This window comes from Thunnus albacares, chromosome 17 (genome assembly GCF_914725855.1).
Source record: "Thunnus albacares chromosome 17, fThuAlb1.1, whole genome shotgun sequence".
Classification (NCBI taxonomy): domain Eukaryota; kingdom Metazoa; phylum Chordata; class Actinopteri; order Scombriformes; family Scombridae; genus Thunnus; species Thunnus albacares.
The window spans coordinates 8,653,052-8,675,946 of NC_058122.1; the positions used below are offsets into that span (position 1 = coordinate 8,653,052).

At 42.5% G+C, this 22,895-nt stretch overlaps 1 protein-coding gene across 3 annotated transcripts in view; it reads right to left on the bottom strand.

Moving 5' to 3' along the window:
* tnrc18 (trinucleotide repeat containing 18) overlaps positions 1-20,543 on the bottom strand; it is a 56,687-nt gene extending 36,144 nt beyond the window's left edge. Inside the window, exons 1-2 of one of the 3 annotated variants that reach the window (XM_044332176.1) lie at positions 20,449-20,543; positions 12,036-12,379 (exon numbers count right to left, since the gene is read on the bottom strand). In XM_044332176.1, coding sequence (XP_044188111.1) covers positions 12,036-12,243 — 208 coding nt within the window. In that variant the 5' untranslated portion in view covers positions 12,244-12,379; positions 20,449-20,543. Of the gene's footprint in view, positions 1-2,821; positions 3,236-12,035; positions 12,380-14,038; positions 14,242-20,448 lie in introns of those variants that run through there. The other 2 variants (XM_044332175.1, XM_044332177.1) reach the window with 2 other exon arrangements.
* Between the last annotated feature and the right edge of the window lie 2,352 nt (positions 20,544-22,895).

Genomic DNA, 22,895 nt, shown 5'->3' on the forward strand with positions numbered 1-22,895 from the left:
GAAACACAACAGAATCTGTTCACCGGTGCGACTAAACAAACTCAAGTTGTTTTGATAAAAGAACTTCAGTCAATAATTTTCTTTTTCCATCCTGTCATGAGAGACTACGGTCTGATTTCATGCTGCACAGAGCGAGCGGCTTTCTGAACAGAAGTGAGCCTCCTTCTTGTTCCATTACACCCTGACACATTTATGCCAAAAAAGTCTACAAAACAAGACACATTTTTGATCAGTGATTGCCGTTAGCTCTGACCTCGGTAACAAATTAATTGCATTTCCTTTGAATCCTTTGTGTGGTGAAGGTTATTTGAATCCGGCATGGGAATGGCGGACTCCACCACTAACAATAAGAGTCACTATACAGAGAGGTAATAGTTTAGGGTTTGATTTCGCAAAAATCTTGAGCAACAAACCATTTAAAACCCAGTGGATTAACTAGTACGCTTTACCACAAAGCTGAAAAATATCAGCGTTTAGTCTGTGAAGATTCTCAGTCATCCGGGTCGTGGTTATCCAAGGAGGGTTGAATCGAGGGCAACTGGACTTGGTTGAAGATACTTAAAGACATATTGCCTCTTATCCAATGGGCTTCTTCAATTCCCCCCTGCAGCCTCTTGGATGAAAAGGTGAAACGTCTTCCAAGTATCTACAACCGAGTCCAGTTGCCCTCGATTCAACCCTCTTTGGATAAGCGTTTAGCTCATGAAAAAAAACACAACAACAGGACGGCGTCAGCATGTTATATTAAAACATTCTTTTATGGATAATGTCCACATTATGGATTTGAGCTGCAATGATTATTCAATTAATAGATTAGACGATCAACAAAAAATGAATTGTCAACTATTTTTATAAATTAATTGTTTCAGTTATTTTTCAACCAAAATTTGATGGTTTCAGTGATGATTTGCTGTCTTTCCTTGTAACACATGACAGTGAATTAACATTTTAGGCTCTTAGTCAGATAAAACAAACACACTGAAGACATTGAAGACAGAGGAGCCAAGAAAACAATATGTAGATTAACCAATAATGGAAAAAATAAGTTAGCTACAGTCCTGTTATGGACAAATGAAGGCTTCAGATGTAGGCTACATTATGTTTCCTGTTTAGTAAAGTAAGTATAATCATATTTCTTTCTCCTCATGTGAGATGAAGAATGTTTAAATTCCAGCAACTCATGACTTTTCTATATAATTTGATCATGTAAACGTAATATAATCAACTGCAAGAAACGCTAAGAGACCATTTTTATCACCACATTTCCATCCTTCGCTCCAGTGTGTGTCGATGCGTGTCAGAATACGTGCCAACAATGTTGTTCTAACAAATTCTTCTCACCTATAAGCCGCGTTCTAATTGTTTCCTGGTGTGTGTGTGTGAGGAACAAAACGTAGACACATCCCCTCAACGAACACACACACACACACACACACCCAAACCGACAACACAACCACCACCTGTCAAGGATGTTGAGGTCCTGGTAGGATGTCAGCAGTTTCCATTCCTTCAGGCCAAACACCAGGGTCTCTCCAACACACACACACACACACACACACACACACACACACACACACACACTCTTTCACTAGAGTATGGATCAATCTCAGCATCACAGCCGCCTACAGGCCCTTTACCCATGTCTGAAGAGTACACACACACACACACACACACACACACACACTCTACAGTTATGCTTTGTGCCAGTTCAGGAAAAAAACACAATCCCAAATTCCCTTTCCCCTTCCTGAACAGTGTAAGGGAGGAAAAAGAGGGAGGGGGAGAACGAGGGAAAACATTTGTGCTCCTCGTTCCAGAAACAACATCCAAATGGTAGCTGAGAGGGAAGTGTTTCTTTAAATGTTTTGGAATGACTCTTTCATTACCTCTCTCTCTCTCACTCACACTCTCTCCCTCTCTCTCCCTCTCTCTCCCTCACTTTCTTTCTATCTCTCTCTCTCACTCACTTTCTCTCTCTCTCTCACTCTCAACTCTTTTCCTTCCTTCCTCTCTCCATCCCACTTTCCCACCCCAGACACACACACACACACACACACACACACACACACACACACACCATTTGGCTCCCACTTCACAAGACAGTTAGTTTGCCATATTGGGATAAGCAAGTTGCCAAGAAACACGCTCTCTGACTCCCAACACGTTTCTGAGCCTCCATTTTCAGATCTTCATAAGAAACATATCTCGATATCAGAGAGGGGAAGAAGGCATGCTGGAGATCTATTCTGATAGAGACGCTGTCGCAAATCTGACACACACACACACACACACACACACACACACACACACACACACACACACACACACACACACACACACACTCTCTGTGAACCCATCTGTTTTCCATCAGTGGTACTCAGGGCAGGGTTAGCTGGGGGGAATCTCTATTGATCTCTGGTTTTTAGTCCCTGCAAGAAAAACATTCAAACAGTAAAACTCTGGCGTGCTATCCGTCTCTGCCACAGCTAACTGGCACACTGACACTGGTAACCATTAATCCTGCCTGTAGAACAGGAAAAGAGGTCCTGACATAAGCACAGGTGAAGGTTGTGCGGGACTTGCATACATATCTGACAGCACATATATGTCTTTGTGTGTGAGTGCGTTCATTCAGGCAGCGAGCGTTTTAATGCAAAGTGCGTTAATGATTTCAAAATGTGCACATTAGGGATGTTAATGATTAGTCGATTATTGATCAATTGCCATTAATAATTTAACCGATTAAAAATATATGATGCAGAAGATGAGGGACGTGCGATGTGACCGTTAGAAAATGTTCTACTAAGGTGGAGTCTCTTACTCGTTAATACCGTGAGGTTACAGGTGCGTTTGGTGACCGCCTGTAAAACAAACACACCTCCCTGACATCCAAGGAAGAAGAAAGTCGCAGCGTGCCTCCATCTGCTGACTGTGTTGTGTTGATGAACTCTGAAGCATAAAGTTGTGAAAACTCCACAGAGTTGTTGTTTGGCGAATGTCCAGTTTAGCTGTCTGAGGCTCATGCTAATGCTAAACTAGCATCTTGAACAGAAGCGGCTGCTCAGTTGATGCAGGCTGAGAGTTGAGTGTCAGTAAGTGTGGATTTAAAGGGTGGCAAAGAGTGGCTGAGGCCAATGTGTACTGAAGTCTGGCCATCCTATTGGTCACCCCAGTTCTAATTGCCTTTTTGGGGCATTTTTTCTAGGGCAGAATAATGGGTTGTTTTTTTTTTTTAAGAGGCAGAACCATTTCTGCATAGCCACAACACACCTGGGATGCATTTTAAAGGTGCACACACACACTTACTTAGGTGCGCACTCACGAGTGCCTCTGGAGACTTGACTTTACGAGTGACAAGTCTAGTAAACCAACAAATGATTAGAGGTAAGCTAATAATATCAAAAGAAGACTGCCTTTCCACGCCTTTAATTATTACATCTGTGACTGTATGTATTAAGCTAAGTTTAGAGCCCCTAGCTTGCCAGGAGGAAAGAATAGCAAACAGTTAACATAAGCTAACTTTTTTACACGTTGCGCAAAATGATGTCATATGTATATGATGCAGACAGGGGATTCAAAAGTGAATATTATTGCCTTTGAGCATTAGTTTGAGACAGGTGGATCTAAAAGAAAATACATTATTGCCTTTATAATAAGTATAATTGGTATTATAGAGTTTTTGCAATTATATAATTTGTGTTCTGACAATGAATAATAAGTGAAGTTTACTTTTTCAGTGCTAGTTCAGAGAAGCAGGTCAGGGGGGTTTTGAAACAGGCCTCAAATGTAAAAGTTGAGAACCAACTAACAGATGTATCATTGAATTCAGTATGTACACAGTGAAGACCTTTCACAGAATGCTAAGAATGTCCCTTTATTCTCCATGTTGGAAGAAACAACGCTGTGCAAAACAACAATTGCTATGTGTTGATATATGAGATTTATATCAACATAAATGTAATAATTTGGTGTCTGATTATTGGATTTTGTAAATAAATCACAGAGGAACAGTAATTTCATGTTTTCCAATGTTTTACATACTTTATCTACCACAGCACAGAAATTAGACATTGTCTTGAAAGTGGTTATAGGCAGCACTGCTGGAAGAAAGAGAAAAACATTGTGTGCAAGGCCTCTATTATCAGTCTTTTAAGGACTATTGTGATTTACTTTCAAATGTTTTTGCAGCTTTTTGAGATGTGACATTTATTCTGAACCAAGAATTCTTGGTTTTATGTATATGTTGATTATATATATTGGTTACATATAATGTAATCAGACTTGGATTAAAAAACTCCTTCTAGTTATGTATCATGTCTGTGTCTCTATATCCCTGATGATACAGTGATAGAGAAAGAGCTCATAGTGCTGCTGAGCACCATAAGCTGAGCTGAACATCTGCTCTCAGAACAGCAGTAATACTCTGCAGCTTGGGACACTTGTATTTTGTACCTATAGTGTAAAGCTTCTTTGTTACTTTACCTGCAGGAATAAGAAAAAAAAATGTTGGATACACTGAATATTATTTGATCTATTCCAACACAAAGGTGATGCACTGTATGAGTGACAATTCCCTGATCTGAGTATAAATGCATTTTCATGGTGGCAGTAAATGTTAGAAGATAAAGCTGGATAAAGATAAAGCTGGAGCGACAGTATTTATACATCTGTTGTAGCTGAGCAGCTGTTTCCAGCAGCTGGACTAACAACACACAATATTCAGCCATGACTTTGAAAATCTTTTAGATAAGACTAAGCTGTGCTTTCTGTACTCCAACACAACAAATTCCTCCCAACTGCCTCCAACTCTGTCATGGCTGAATATTCAGCTGATTTTGACAACAACTCAACTCTGGCAAGATTTCAGAACGAGACTTCTCCTTCAGCCAGACTTGATTAAACACAATAACAAACTGACCAGATCAAGCAAAAGGTAATGATGTTTTATTTATCTGTATGATCCTTTCCATAATGTTTTCAGACACTTATAATAACAATCTGAAGCCAGTCAGAAGCAAAAACAAGCACCTTTAGTGGATGTACATTGACAAGGTGCTATTGCCTCATCAGATTACATTGCAGCCTGCTTAGCGGCTGCCGGCTGAAGCTCTCTTGCTCAATTTTGGAACAAGTCCAAAAATTGTTTGTCACTATTAGTCACTTAGACACAAAAAGATGGGAAAACCGGGTTGAAAAATACCGAAGTTTCCCTTTAACACGGCAGACTGTCGATTAAAGAAATTGCTTGAAATTTGCATCCCTGGTGCACATCTGGTTTTTTTTGTGTTCCGAGTTATTTAAAGGAAACTATTTTTGTTTGTGTGTTTGTGAGCTCAAGCTGAACACAAACTGTTTCTCAACCTGGTTTATGACAAATTCATGTTTCGACATGCAAACCTTTAGTTTTGCAAACCGCACTGCAATATGTTAATATCTGATAAGTCTTTATCTTTGCAGCGTTGTTTGTTGATAAAAGAGATTATGCAATGAATTTGCAAAGGAAATACATTTGCAAAGAACAGACTTACTTCCATCATTCATATGAAGAACTGCTGTCTACAAAACAGCTTTTTCTATCTGAATCTTATAGAAACATCTTGCCACAGATAAGATGCACATCGTGGCTGTGATAACAGAATATTGTGTTTCTTTATCATTTTCTTTGAATGAAAGTATTAAATTTGCTGACACCAAACGATCCCAAACTGTTTGGTCAGCGTGTTTCAGACCTTGTGTCTTCTTCCTCGTTTGCACAGACTTCACTCTTTCTAATAATCTCCTCAAAAACAGATAAATAACAATTCATGAAAAGTGACATCCAGCCACGCAAAACACCACAGATTGGTTTTCTTTGATATTCACCTCAACCACATGATAGAAAAGACAACAAATGAGTGTTTTATTTCTTGCCACCCTCTGAAACTTGGTGCCAAAGTTCCTCTTGACAGTCGGGTGGAAAACACGCCTTGTGTGTGTGTTTGAGCCTCGCTGTTGTGCTCAGGAATCTCCCGTGAAGATGGCAGGTGTTATTTTGACACACTCCGCCATACCAGCAAATGGGAACGCGCTCACAACAGACGCGCACACGGACACACAATCATGCAGTCTCACAGACAGGCTGACTGGCATGCACAGTTGCGTTGTCACACAGATGCAATGAATACAGAAGAGGGACGAAGATATTCATATATGTAGCTCAAGGTTTCGCAACACATTCAGTATATGTACTAAAAAGTGGTATAAACACAAAAACCGCTGAGGTGCAGGCTGACGGGAAATGATCTTATCTGTTTGGAGAAAAAACAAAGAATGTTTGAATTACATAAACGCTTTTCTCAGAGAAGGAAATGTAGATTAACTAACAGAAGAAATTGAGATCAATTGAAACTGTTCCTTTGATGTTGGTGCTAAAAACCACAGTGCAGTGTGACATTTACTCTGTTTACTGCCTCACAATTTATCAGTTCATCTTTGTATGATTTGGAAATAAATGATGGACATCAAAAGTCTAATGTGCAGGTTGTCTTGGCAGCTCAACTGAACTAAAGCGCACGGTTAAGAAACTGTAAAATTTGACCTTTTTTTTCCACGTCATACCTGCTCTGCATGTCTCTTTCGTGTCACTACACAATGGGAATTTCATCCAGGCGTTCTATGAGGAATATTATAAACATATAATCTTATGTAATGGGACATGTAGAGACTCAGCATGCAGCCAAACAGACATAACGCAGTGTGTGACCTTTGTGTGCTGGAGGCTGTTGTTTGAGTTTAAGGGACGGTTCTGGCAGAGTGAACCAGTTAGCTAATGCTTTGGGTATTTCGACATGCCACGGCACGCTCGTTTTCTCACACACATATACACACACACACGCGCGCGCACACACACCGGCCTATCACTCTTATGTTTGACAGCTGTGTGTGTGTGTGTGTCATATGCCTGTGTGTGTGTGTGTGTGTGCCGTTTGTCTGCCTCTGACAGGTTTATTGTAGCAGGGCAGCAGTGCCTTGTGCTTTCTCTTAAGGAGCCTGTTTTCTCTCCTGAAGGATTCAATTAATCTGAGAGGGGACGTGTCCGAGCCACATCTTCTCTCTCACTCACACGCGCACGCACACACACACACACACACACACACACACACACAGGGGTCTGTGTCTTGAATACATATAAACACACACTCACCACATTAATTTTAACGTAAACAGACACACTAACCAAGTAGCGTGGAAGACAAATTGGTATTGGCCAAGACAACCCCGGCCTGCCCCGCAAGCTGCATGAATTATACTTACACTCGTGCATCTGTGTGTGTGTGTGTGTGTGTGTGTGTGTGAGACTGAAAGAGGAGGGGGGCATTTGAAGGGCTACCACATTTATCTAACCGTGTATGAATGTGTTGTGGTCGGGATAAATCTCTTCCTTTCTCTCTGCAGCGAGTCCCAGGGGGAAACCCCAGCCCTAACTGCACTAAGCACAATCACATGCTCCTATTCCCATACACAAGAGCTCAATCCTCTCATCCACACAGTTTCTCTCTCTCTCAGACACACACACACACACACACACACACACACACACACAAACAACAACAACAACAACAACCTCCGCTCTCTCATCCTTCTAAAACAAAACACCGCTTTCCACCTCGGGGATCGTGCCCATTTAGATCTCCTTTTCCATTTGTCTTGAGCTGTTTTCATCTCCATCTATTGACCTCACTTCTCTGCACTCACTGCAACACCTACATTTGCCTCAGCGTCTCGCTCCCATCTTCTTCATCTTGCTCCCTTGTGAGCACTACAAATGTGTGTGTGTGTGTGTGTGTGTGAGAGAGAGAGAGTGAGTGAGAGACACCACCCCTCAATAGCATTTTTGTCTCATTTGTTCCAAAAGCTACTCCTAAACTTGTAATGTCATGCCATACAGTTAAAGTCATCATCGATCCGCATTGGCCAATTTGATAGAACACGACAGCGGTTTGACAAACGCCCAGTTTATAGATGCTTCTACAATTTCTGCTAGCAACACCCGGAAAAAGACACCAATGCACAGGAAGTGATGTGCGCTCTGTTTTCTGCAGCAACATTGCTTCGATTGTTTAGAAGAAATGAGCAGTTGTTGGTCAATACCCAAAGAAAAAGACGAGCAGATGACACGCTGATCTCTGTAAAATGTAGTGCAAAAGAGCACTTGGCACCAAATGTGTTTGCTCAAATGCGAAAAAATATTATCTTCACCTTTACAACTATGTGCATAATCTTGATTCTTAATACACACCCCCAACAATAAAACATTGTGCACCCGCCTCCACCTTTAAAGAGTGATGATAAGAGTTTTGGCAGTAAAAAGCGTCTCCAGCCTCGTCTCCTCTGCGCGGCTACACTTCAGCGGGTCCTACCTCCGCTGCTCTCGGATGCGAGAGGGAGGGAAGAGGAGGAAGAGGACAGATGGCCTCAATCTGGTGATGGAGGCTCCAGCAGACCTCCAGTAGACAGAGGAGCGTTTACAGCCATTTTAGGTCTATAAACAGTGACTAAGACTGTATCCTGCATGTCACAAAAAAACAACTTTGCAATATATTTGACAGTGCAGTACACAGAAAGGCTAAACATAACTGCAGATACCGCACACCCACTACACTCGAGAGTTTGAGCTGCTCCCGTCTGGCCGTCGATTCAGGGTCCCAAGGGCCAGCCGGAACATATACAAGAAGTCTTTTATTCCCCGTGCCGTACAGGCGTTGAACACAGAATGTCTGCATCAGGCAACATTTGTTATTTTATAAGATTTGCTCTCTGGTATTATTTATACAATCTATCTGCTGCTACCTGCCCATTTGCACTATTGTATACATGTATGTTTTCTTTTGAAATGGTGCGTTGTGTTTTGTCAAGTCAAGTCAATTTTATTTATATAGCACCAGTTATCTCAGGGCACTTTTCACATAGAGCAGGTCTAGACTGTACTCGTTAATTTACAGAGACCCAACATTTCCACATGAGCAAGCACTTTGTGAAAGCGGCAAGGAAAAACTCCCCACTAAGCGTAGTGTATGTACTTCTGCTGTACTTTAGGAGACGCCAAAGACAAATTCTCACTAAGGTGGACAATAAAGTCAAATCAATCAATCCTGTTCAGGTGTAAACTGTGAGAACACATAGGAACGGGCACTGCGGGGTATAAAGCTGGGATTTGCTGATCTTTCCACAGGTCCATTTTGCTGCAGAGTGTGTATGCAGCACAAATGTCAACAATCTGTGTGCAGCTTCACAGTGCATTTAAAACAAATGTTAAGCTGCCTCTCCTACACACACACACATACACACACACACCTGACAACCTTGAGTTGTGGCAATAAGGGAGACTCTCTACTCCATTAAGTCAGGTGGAAATCCTATTAAAACTGAACTAAAAAAATAATAATAACTACGGGAGACTCCTGGGAAATAAGGGTGTGTTAGCAGCTATAAACAGTCCACCCTGCTATCAAGAGCTCAGCCAAAAAACACAGTGTAAAAAATGTCTTGAATGTCATGAAACACATGTAAACAAAAACAGTAGCGGGGCAACCTCGGCTCCACTGATTGCACACCGAGGTCCTTGATTCATACCGTTTATTGCAATTAAAAGGGGAACATTTGGAACATTTGCACTTAACGCGTAATTATCATGTAACAAGGCTGTGTAGTGTTATTACAAGCATGAGACTGAGATCTCAATCGGGTTTGGTTAATGTAATGTGTGGGGAATTGATATCAGAGAGCGCCATAAAGCTAAATGACCTGTGTCGTACAGTGGCGTGTTTTAGTGGGCGGAGGCTGTGAGTGTGCGCATGGGAGATGAGAGTCAGAGAGTGAGAAGGTCAGTGTGTGGGCAGAATAAAATGTGTCCCGTTTTAAAAGAGTGTTTAAACTGCCAATCTGGGCTGGAACAGTGGTTGGGTCAATTCCACTTCACAAACATACTCTCCCCCCCCCCCCCCCCCCCCCCTCCGGCTACACAAGCAAGTCTGCGCACAGACACCGCAAGCAGTTTTCAGCTCATTTCAGAACCGCAGGAGGGGAACCAGCAACGCAACACACATTTTTTTTTTTTTTTTTAACCAACAAGTGGTATTTGCACGGTTTACAGTAAGATTTTGATCATTGGAAATATCGCTGTGTTATTCTGGAGCTGCGAAAATCCACACACATCTCACACCTGCACATCCCTTTGCCACGATACACCCATCAATCATCCCAACACTCCCCGCTGTGAGCGGATTTCATCTCTGACAGCTTCTCATGTGCCTGTGTGAGCCGAGTGTGTAGGCTCTGTCGGTGTGACAAATTAACGCTTCATCAGAGAGCCCTGCCCTGCGAGCAGTGCATCTCTTTTTAACCAGACCTCTAGTACTTTGAGCTCCAAATGACAAGCGCTGAATCGAACCCACGTTCAACGACAAGGACAGGGAACACAGCTCAACAGCTGAATTATTATTATTATTATTAGTAGTATTATTATTATTATCTCCAGGGTTTACCTCCGAAAAGAAACCAGAGGAACTGTAATTGTATCTGTTCCTGCAGCTACATGGCTTCAAGGGGATGTAAGTAACTCGATGAGAGCGTTTGTCAGACTTTCCATTTTCCAAGAAGACATAGCACACCTATATTCCCCTTCACACAACACATGGTTTGATTTTCCCCTTTGACTGACCACAAAACTGTATGCAAATACACACAGTTATCTTTCCTTTTTTCTTGCACAATGTTATTTCAAAGCTTCCATTACTAATAGCAGGAACAGATATTACATTATAGCGCAAGCAGTGAAAGTAAAAGGAAAACCACCAGCTCAGCAAGGAGTAACATATACTGTAGATGATCTACTGACTGCAGGTAATACAGGAACAAACACACACACACACACACACACACACACACACACACCTCAATTCAATAGGCTTTATAGACATGACATTTGACATGTGTTACCAAAGAACAATTACCGTCTTGAAAGACAATGTTAAGGAATGAAATTAACAAAAATAATGTAAATAACAACATTAGTTAATAGAAAAAAAAACACACCCACAACACAAGCAGGGCAGGTAGAGGTGATGTAAACAAACACATGGGGGTTCACTTTAAGGAGCCTCAGCCTACTTTACACCAAACCATATCTCTATCTGCATAAACACATGGAACCATCCAGTGTGAACCTGACGTGTGCACGTTTAAGAGCCAGCGCGCACGCGCGCGCGCACACACACACACACACACACACACAGGATCCACAAATACAAGCAAATCTTTTTTACATTTCACACACAGATTCCCTAATGTAGATGCAGCAGCAGGGATGTCCTACAGATTTGGTACAAATGTTGGGGAAAAAAGCAGCATCAGCCATTCGCCAAATGCTCCACAAGAGTGGCTTTTACTCGGAATACTGGAGACTTTACCACAGCCATCCTCCTATTCACACAAACACTCCAGAAATGTCCAAGAAGTGGTCTGTCATCCCTCTAAGGTCACAACTTCACCACCCCCACTCTCACAACACACACAAACTGCATCTGCTCTCACAGGAATGACGGTTTAATGGTCCACATGCAATCTAAGCCCTTTGCACCCTGACCTGCACACTGCTGCAACAACACTCACACCACAACACTCAGTCAGCCCTGTTTGTGCCTTAAAACCCGACTGTGTGTGTGTGTGTGTGTTGCAAACTACTAAGTAATTTTCCGCTTGTGTGTTGCTCATCGCAAAGGCTGAGAATCTTAAACACGATACCATACTTTTACATCTGAAACTTGTCACAGCTTTATAACTGCCACTCCTCCTGATTGAAAATCTACATCTGGGTTCATTTCCCACAGAGCACCGTAGCGACATCCCAGTAATGACCGCACATGCTGCCACTGGGAGCCTTAAACTGTGCGCATTTTTGCGCAGCGTTACTTCATCTTAATATTTGATTATTAGAGGGTTGCGCTTTTAGTGCAGACACAATACAGCATTCAAGCAGTCCGACGTCATGTACTTACTGTGGTGTGGATGTAGGTTAATGGCCGATGGCAAGAATTTTCCGGAGTGGAGAGGCGGCGGATGACTTGCGCCCAAGTGACCGGGCGAGGGAGGGATCCTCCCGGCTGCTGCTGCTGCTCCGAGTCGGTGAGACTCCATCGCGAGCCCCGCCAACAACGGAGGTGGTACGTGGACGGATCGGGGAGGTCCAAAATCTCTGCCATCCATTATCCACAGCGGGGAAAGTTGAGAAAAGAAATTGTCCGTTCGGATAGGCCCCCTATTCCGAAAAAGCCAATGCTGGCTATAATAATGTCTTTAGTTTTCCAGGCGATTCGGGCTCCTTTTCAGCCATCCTGCTGACCTAGAAAACAAAACATGAGAAAAAAATCGCTTGATATACAATCGGAGCAAACTGTTGGGAACTGGTAGTTAGGATTTCTCCTCTTTTCAGCGAACAGACGGCCCATACGTGCAATGACGCAGTTTGGAAAAGCACTTAAAAAACTCAACATTGACTATTAGCCGATCGGCAGTATTATTATACGACTTGCTCCTGATGTATCCAAAATACAGATCTTCAAGCAGCTTTAACTTATATCTACAATAATATGATGTAATGTATGAGCGGACTAGCAGCAGCACTCCACCCCCACTGCACACCGAGCAGGCAGCCGCTCCGGAGCTCCGCTTCCCAGAGAAACACAGCCAGGAGAGACCGCTCTGCCCCGGCCATCAAACACCCCGCGATCCCTTGATGGAAACGCACACGGTCAAATTTTAATAACCTATTCTACCTTTTCCGATTACCCCGCTGTTTTCCTACACCGTAAACCAGCAATGTAGGCCCTGTAAGCCAATACACCATAAATACTGAAGGCGCATCAAATATAAATTTCAAACGGGTTAAAAATAAATAAGGTTGCAAAAGCCTGCATCATTAATCAGCGGGCTTAGCGGTGTTTTGTTGCCCACAGATGCGAATTTAGTCCGGGTTACCTCGCAATAGGACATGGGTGCTGTCCAGGGAAAGAAATCACAATCCAGCCCGTAAACACTTCAGTCCCTTAAAAAACTAAAACCTCATTTGATAACCAACGTTGTCGACGGTTTACCACCTAGACACATGTTTGAATCAGTATTATGGTATAATAGTGTCTTTTAGCCTTCATAATAAATGGACGGATAATTCAGTTTAAGCTGTATCCAGCCGAGCAATGCGCCTTAATTCTGTAAAAGGACGATTTTAATGATTCTTTAACACAGATGAAAGACCACAATATTCGCAGATATGCATTTTTTGTGCTTAGGTTATTACTAAAAAACAAAAAAATAGGATAAAAGTTACTTTAAACAGACAACAACAAGCAATTGTGACTTTATCTGTAGCCAAATTGTGCGTCTTGGGGAATCTTACTAGACTAGTTTTTTTTTAAAATTTTCCTTAAAAGCCCCAAAATGAACTGTAGTTAAACACCGAGTTAAAACGCTGTGGATTTAAGTTTAAAACAAGGCGAAAGTCGAGTTAACCTTCAAAGGCTGCAAGCGAACACATTACAGCCATGACTCGTGATATCCAGGCGGGCGGGATCTGAAGAATGGCTCGTTCAGAAATCACAATAAACCTTTTCTTCCCCTTTTAAAAAAAAAAATACCCCAAAACACAAATATTGCCTCTAAGCGCTCTTAAACGGACTCCGGGGCCGAGTTACACTGTATCCTTCTCGGCTGTGATCCATGCGGCAAGGCGGCGGAGGAGCACGGCGTCAGAGCCACGTTTCAAACTTTTCACGGTTCCATTAACGACACACAAAACTTTCTCGGAGGAAACGTCTTACAGGGGATTTTTCACACCACCAACAGCCCCGTAAAAATCCAAAAGGTCGTATGCAATAACCTCCGCGCCCTTTTCCCTTACATTTGCAAACCAAATTATGCTTTAAAACACCGAGAACTCTGACACTTCAGCTGGAAAAAGAAAAACCCAAACAAGGAAAAAAAAAACAACATGCCGAGCGCTTACTTGAAAGGGGGGGAAATCTGTGGAAGGAGCTAAAAATGCAAACGATTCTCAAAATCCGTCCAGGTTGCTGGGAGAACTGGAGGAGTCCATTACAGGCTCGTCCGAGGTAAACTGGGGGATAACAGGGGGGGAGAGAGAGCCCCTGACGCGTCCGTAAACTCCTCAGCAATGAAACACAGCATTGTTTTGTAAGCCCCGCCCATCTCCCTCTCTCCCACCCAACCCCAGCCCTGCCCTGTACGTCTTAGACAGGCTCTGCTCTCATTGGCTACACAGACTGTCAATCAAAGTCCCCCAGTGTTTAAAAAAAAAAAAAAAAACACTGGCCGTTCGCCAGCACTATAAAACCAATTATGGAGCAAGGAGGTTGAGCCGTTTCAAGGTCCCCTCTCCCTCCAAGACTGAGTGATCAAAACTCAAGGGTGTGGAGGTGGAGATGGTGGTGGTGGTGGTGGGGGAGGTGGTGGTGGGGGCAAGCTTCAAGGCGACCCCCCCCCCCCCCCCCCCCCCCCACCCACGCCCCTCCCATTTACACGCTTATTATAATAGACGCGCAAACATTGGGAAGCGGAAAATATGGGGGCGTTGTAAAATATTGCACTTGTTTTAAAATGTGGTCTCAGTTTACTTTTTTTACTCACTTGGAGGAAGTGGATAATTACCTAAGTGAGTAAATTACTTTCCATTACACGCCCCAAACCTTACAGAAGGAAATAAAATGCGCCTCAAACATCAACATTGAAACTTAAGATAACAATCTCACAGTTTCTCAAAGCCTTTCTATTAATTCCAGCTGAATTATTCAATTTAATTTGGGCGACTGCAGTTTGAGAATTATTGCCCCATAATTGGCAGACCCAAATGGGGCTATAATAATTATGGGTATGGGTTACCAGAAAAGGATGAATGCGTGCAGGTCCCAGGCTTTAAAGACGTCCATGCAATAACAATAATCTTAATTTTATTGCTCTAAATACCACAAAGTGTGTTAGCACTTTCATGTAGCCTCACAAGTGATTTGAATATTTTAGGCTCGTAAATGAAGAATTTACAGTAATACAGTATGAGAGCCCTTGTTTTAATGTCTCATCTTTACTATATCTAAATAGTATCATCACTGTGCTTTGCTGGGGCTGCAGACGGATTTCACTTGGTCAAAGGCATCTTGGATCTTTACCATATTAGCCAGGAACGCACTGAAACTTGTCATTGTTTATGACCACTTCATTTTTTATTCCCCACACCATTCCTAACCGAGGAATAATGCCCGTCTCTCTGCATGCAAATGCCCACAACAGGGTGAAGCAACACTGGGTGTCTCCTTGCGCATAATCTGGGCCGAAGCTGAGCGGACACTCAGATTTGCATTAGAAGAGGAGAAAAAGTGGCGTACTCATTTACTGCTATGCTAAAATTCAGAGAGAGAGAGAGAGGGGGGGGGGTCGACCTCTGGTGTGAGCTAACCCCACGTCTCCATTCCTCGTACACACTGATTGTTGCGGATATATGTATCTTTTTTTTTTATTATCAACAAGTTTCCTTTGAAGTAAACTGCTCCGTGTTACATAGTTGCAAAAAATGTTGATTAAAAAAATCTGACGCGGTTTCAAGCTGCCCATGTCACCCCGCCACCGCTCCGCTTCTCCGGCCCCTCCTCCTCGCTGTGTCGGTTTCAAGGCGACCCTCCGCTGGGAGAAAGGAGGCGCTACAGCGGAGAACTACACCGCTGAAGGAGAGGGGAGAGTACAGTGGAGCCGCGGACGCAACGAACAGCAACACCGGAGTCATGGACCCGCCGTGTTGTTGTAATTCTGGGCTTTCAGTGAGTTCGCGGCACTCTCGATGGCCACACCTCGGTGTTTTTTTGTTTGTTTTGTTTTTAATTTTGCCCAATCGGACAACAACATTACGACTGAGTTGAGCAAAAAGAAGAGGCCGCTCAGCGACAGCCCTCACCCCGCTGACCTGTCTGCTCGCAGCGGCTGTCACCCCTGACGGGACCCGGGGAGGGAATTACCAGGCGGAGGGAGATCAGAGTGATGTCCCGTCCCTGGCCGTCCGAGGGGACCAAGCCTGCCTTTGTTCTCCAAATAACTCCGACTGGGAATTCAGACAGTGCCTTCAGATTAGGGCCCTATTGTTTCTCTCTTTTCACGCTACAAGTAGGAGGCAGGTTTCATCTTCGCGTTGTTGTTTTTCTTGACAAATACCGCGCCGCTCGTGGGGGGTAATCTCCACTTTGAGGTGGGTATGGCTGCTGTATGTGTGAGGTGGTGGAATTCATGCTGTTTTATGAAACAGCTTAGTCATAATTTATTCAGATCAAAACAACAACAACAACAATATTTTTAGGTGTATTTCATGTCCATTAAAATCATCATTTTATGCATATTATACGCACGGCTGTAATACAACAGTATAACCTGCATTGTTTTCATTTAAATGAATACTCTCAGTATAACTGCTTACACCACAGACTTAAGTCATATATGATAGAACATGACTGCCCTAAATTATGATAGCCTGACATGCTGTGAACATAAATATCTGCCATATAATGAAATCCATCAGGCCAATAACCCCATAAAGATAATTTCAAAACTCCTTATTGCACTCTCCACCCACATAACAGCAGGGCGAACTCATGCTAGAACAATCTGTGGCTTGTCCAGGTTCTCACCTTTTTGATTAGATGTAATAACACAGATATCTACTATCTGTTTATTTCTAGGTTAAGCCCCTCACAGGGATGCATTACCATGGGAGCAGATGGGACCATTTGGTAGATTATGTTTTTTTATAGCTCATACACCAACTGGGTTCTTTGAGGATGGTCCAACATAAAGCTCAGAGCTTGTCCTCTATGTGGGGCTGCAGTGGAAAAGTACTGAAAAGCTTGATTTATAGCCTGATACACTGCTGAGTCAATACAACACCACAGCCGATTTTTCATTCCACCAACTTTGTTTTTATTCTGTGGACTAAAGATTACAGAATGAGAACATTTGTAGTCCCTGAGTGTGTGTTTGTTTTTCTTTCTTTCTTTTTTTCCCTCTTTTATTTTATCTTTTCCTGAACCACATATCACATGAACCTCAAGCCATGTCACTGTCCAAATATCATTGTTGAGGTTTGGGTTAATTCTGTCTTATCAGTTGAAGGATCAGGTAAATGATTTGATTTGGCGGCCAGGCTATCTGATTTTCTCTGGGCGTGTGGCTGCATTAACCCACAGGGGACAGAGCATAGAGACAGCATTGATTAATTCAGCTGAGGGTTCATTCCTCCCTGGAAAAGAAATACATAAATAAATAAATACTAGAAGATGTCTCCCCCCCTGCATAAGCACCGACCCTAAAGCCTCGCTGTACATAAATGTATGCGTGCTCCCATTTTCAATATTTCCTCCATAAACTGACAAATGAGAGGCAGCAAAAAAACAACAGTCCAGATCTCTTAGATGACCCCACCCAAACAGCTCTCTCACACACACTCACATACACACACACACAGAGCCTGCATTACCCAAAGGGCTAAATCATTCATCATACCTTATCTCATGTTGTGCACAAGTACTGTATTGAAGCAACAGCCACTGCATTGCAGCAAGACAAATCCCAACATGATTGTGAAGAAGGCTAATTGCAGTGTCATGTTTTCTGATGGACTGGAACAAACATGTGCATGCGCACGCAGACAAACACACACATATGTAATAAACATGCCACTGTGTCTGAGATGACTGACACAACCACACGCACATACCAACCCCCCACATGAAACACACACACACACACACACACATATACAGCTCTCATGGGGTACCTGCCAATCATCTGACAGTGCCTTGCAGGGTTTTATGGTGGACCACATGAGGGGGGAGGAGGGTTAGGAGCTTACTGCTGCAGGACAAACACGCACTCCACCCTGACAGGCATACAACTGAGCATGAAGTGGTCAGATGACATGAAGAAAATCTAGATGCCGATTGTTTGTTGCCCAGTTTCCATGATTTCATAATTGGGTGATGGTGTTTCTGGTTTCAGCATTTGTCGTAGCTTCAATAAACTCAATTGTGTTTGGATGTTTGAGTGTGTAACGGGTGAAATGTGTGAGATGTATGCATATATATGATTATATATGTGTTTCCCATACATTACAAATAGTAGTGTATTATGTTAGCAGCATTGACCACACATGCAACACAAATAAATAAGTTAAACCAATTTCAACCACATCAAACCAAGTCGAATACCTGTAGTTAAAATTCCCAACAGCTATTATATTAAAGGGCAGGTTCAAAATTTTTCAAGTCTCTTAAAACAACAGTCAGGTGCCGATATGAACATTGACACATTTTTCTTGCTGTAATCATTCCTCCTGTTCATACTGGCCATTAAGAGATCCCTTCATAATGTGCTTTCAATGTAAGTGATGGTGGACAAAATCCACAGTCCTCCCTCTGTGCAAACATATTTTTAAAATTTTATCTGAAGCTAATATGAGGCCTCAGTTGCCCAGATTAGTCAATCAAGTAGATATCTTTCAAAGTTACTGTCTTTTTAGTGCCAAATTCCCTCTTTTTGCTGCTGTCATTCCACTGCAGCTCAACAGGAAAACAAAGAGGGAATTTTATATTCAAAAGTCTGTATCTGTGGAAGATATCCACTTGATTTGTCTAACTCAGGCTCAAGCCTCACATAAGCCTCAGATACACTTTTAAGTAGAGTTTGCACAAAAAGAGAACTGTGAATTTTGCACACCATCGTGCACAGTGACAGTGCATTATTTAAATAGCCATAATTAGCAGGAGGAATGATTACAGAGCAAAAAAAAAAACATCTTTCAATGTTCATTTGGGCACCCGACTGTTGTTTGAAGACAGACTTGAAAAAATTGTGAACCTATCCTTTAATGTAACTTGCCAAAAAAGAGTCAAAAGACTGCAAATTGATTTCAGTTTGAATCAACCCAAAATAAACACTCTTATTTATGGAGAATGCTACCAAGACAAGGACATGCATGGGAGTCACAGCAAAGTGATTCCCATCTGCCACTGCTTCAAACCAAGATGGGGGATGTGGGGGTTAGGAGGAGGAGGAGGAGGACGGGGGGGGATTGCCAACCGCGCATGCAGGGTGCACGAGCAAGCTTGCATGCACAGGGTGTGTATTTTTGGTGCCTGTTCCTGTGCCTGAGCGGTGCGGTTAGAGCTCTGAGAAATCGCAGAGTTTTCTCGAGAAATCCAGCCACAGCCACAGTCGTAAGGAAACACTGACGCAACACACATCTCCTGCTGGGTAAATGTACAGCGGTAATGTGTCAGGGTCACTGAAACCTCAAGAAAAAGACCTCCAAACCTCTTTAAACCCCTGACACAGCCTTTATCTTTTCCTTTTTGAATCTGCTGTTGTGCATCCAGTCAATCTTCATCATATCTATGGTGTCCATCTTGGCTTCAGAATATATTTGATTTTTGACTGAGAGATATGTAAAAACAGAGATAAGACATCAGATTAGAAATGAGCTAACTGGCCAGTTTTCATGGCCTACCGTCAGTCAGCGTCTCGCTCACGTAAACAACACTTTACATCTGCTGTCAGTCAATCAAACAAAATAATATTCACAGAGATAAGTGTGCATTACCCTCAGTGAACATGTCAGCCTCGGTAGAATGCAAATCACTCTGAGGCTTACAAAAACAGGAGCTACTATTTGTGAATATCATCTATTATTCTCTGCTGGCCTCCTTCTGTCAGCTGTAGTAGCCTTCTATTTGCCTTTCACCTACTTTACCAGCCAAACACACTCATGCAGTGTGGCGGCCCCATCTGTTGGGGAAGGAGGAGAACTGCATTGCTGGATGGATTAGTGACCTGACCAGTGTAACTGCTGTAAAGCTCCCAGCTGTAAAGAACACTGTCAGCCTCATTTTCTGACAAATTGGTCCCCCCTGTGTCGTCTCTCTAAGGACGACATTGTGCTGCAACACACATTTTTGAACCAAGTGGCTGGAGTGACTCATTCACAAACACCTGCAATGCTCGCAGCTGCAACACGCACCCACACGTGCACATTAACCTCGACAAGTGCAGAAAAAAATGGAGTATGGTTGCACTCACCCACACACACAGGCACACACACACACACACACACACACCCGTACAGTACACTACACACATGCATGCCAAGCACAGTGAGTGTTTTGCTGGCGTGGCAGTAAAAGGATATCAGAGGGAAGCAGTCTCAGCAGAATCACAGGGGGAGCTGCAGTGAGATGGAATAAATTTCCAATACCAAACCCACTTGATCCTCAGTGTGTGTGTGTGTGTGTGTGTGTGTGTGTGTGTGTAAATGCAGCAAGCAGTCTGACTTAATGGATGCATATATAAATTCATATCAGCACTCACTTCTGTATGCATGCGCACAGGCCTCCATGTTCCCTCAAACAGCCCTCCAGGCTCATCATATATCACCAGGTGCCTCCATGCAGCCCGGAGTGCTGCATGAAACTGGGACAGTCTGACTAATGGACTCAGTATGACTTTGGCTAGTGCTGGATGTGTGGTGTCATACACAGAAACAGGATATGATGCATAGAACATGAGGGTGGGGCCGGGCCATCCATCTTATCCTCTTCCATCTCTGTAATATGCAAATGTAGTGGATCCGTTTTTAGATGTGGACAGGAAATGTGCCCCCTGTATCAGCAGAGGATCTTTTTTCACCATTCTAGGAAAGCTGGCATAAAACATCAGCTTTAGTGGCACGCTCCGTCTTGTATCCCTGGTCCTTTACTCACCAAATCAACATCAAATCCCATCAAATTTAAATTTATGATCCAAAGACAGGAACGTATGCACATTCACACACATTACATAAAAAAGCATGGGCTTAAAGCTCTTTGCATGTGCTTTAATATGAGTTCATGGGTTGAGAAAATGATGGCGTTATGCACATACAGGACAGAGTCACGCCTCACTTTTATGGCATAAATTAAATGGGCTTTCACCGCCATCTGCTGTCTAAACTGTGCAACTGCTGTAAACTCACAGTTTGATCCTGATGACAGTGTCTCTGAGAAGAGATAAAACTACAAGTGAGTACAGATGTAATGTGGTTGTGTGTTATTTTTGGGAGAGTCTGAGCCAAAGAGCAAAAATGGAAAGTGTTGAAGTTATTGTGATCATCGTATTTGAGTGTTTGTCCTGTCCTTGGTGAGAAAAAAAAAGTTCTATGTTGCAAACAGAAAGATATTTCCATCATAAAAGTGTTGAATTTCAGCATCCTCATCATCTGTCATCTCTGACAAATAAACAGGCCATGACCTCATGACCACAAGGACACCGTGATCACAAATGATGTCACAGCGAGATGCCTGAGGGCTGAAAAAAAAAGCTTTTTTCTGTGACAATTAGTGACTGATGTGAGCTCTGTGCTTATCAAGTGTGACTGAGGTCTGTTCTTGGAGCCCGTCCTTACCTTTTAGCTCATAATTTTATTTTTTTCTCAGTCAGGTGAGCTGGGTAACACCGCAGTAGACATCAGTGAACAGGCAGCACAAGCCACAACATTTTTTTAAATATATTGACTCCTGATATAGAAAAAGTATCAACTTGGCTTGATGCCTCCTGTTTGACACTAAACACTAAGAAAACAAAGTCTGTTTTTCCATTAAAAAGCAACCTGCAACAGAATCCTTGAATGTTAGAGTTAAAGGTGAGCTCATTGAACAAGTAACAGAGGTGAAGTATTTAGGGACAGTTTTAGATTATCAGTTTAAAGTCATGCCAAAAAGATTTGTAAAACGATGTAGGCTAACCTTAGCTGTTTTACAGTAAGATGATAAGAAACTGCTTGACATCTGACTGTGCCTTGCTGTTTCTAAATTCAATGATATTCTCACATCTATCCTGTGGTTTAACTACCTGGTCCCCGGCCAACCAGTCAGTAATCAAATCCATACAGTGTCTTTACAATCAGGCCTTGAGAATCTCGGATAAAAAGCAAATAAGCTATCATCATCGCCGCATTTTAAGTAAATACAGGATTTTTCAAACTTTATTGATTTTCATTATGTAAAGCTTGTGTTTAATTGGACTTGCTCCTCAGTCTTTTTGCAAATACATCAAGAGACCACGGAGCTGCAGCAGATCCACCAGAGCAGCTTCAAGTGTCAGCTGTAAAGTTTCACATCTTTTGCTCAGACAGTTTTTTCTGTCAAGGGAACAAAGTCCTGGAACTCGCTACCTGATCACTTGAAATTTGCTGCAAACTTCACCACTTTTAAGAGAGCTACTAAATCCTGGTTAATTCAGCAACAAACCTGTACTCGTGTCTAGTTTTCTGTAGCTATATTACTACTAAATGTGTGTTTCATTGTATCTTGCTGTACTCGGTTGACCTTCTTTTTACCTCACTGTTTTATCTCTTATTGTTACAAAAGCCCTACTAGGGACGGGTGTTGCAAATTAGCATCTGCTATAAACACTGTGATACTTGGATCAGATAGCTGTTTTCAGTTTATCTATGTACACAGTATCTGCTCCTATCAAATGAACCATAAAGAGATAAATATAGGGCTAAGGTACTTTCCACTACATATCTAATAGTGATAAGAGCTGTATTAAGTTTGTGGAGCAGCACTGGGTGATGAGGAGGGAGTGTACTGATGACACGGCTGTGCTCATGACACTGGATCAGGTGCTTTGATAAGCTACACAGACACACCCTGTGTAATCTAAGATATTATGTTGTCAAATACTTCACATAAGCACATAAGAATGTGTCAATCATTTACAGTACTCAGAAAAATAAAAATGGAAGCTGGTTAGTTTCAGTATGCTAAGAAGCTACA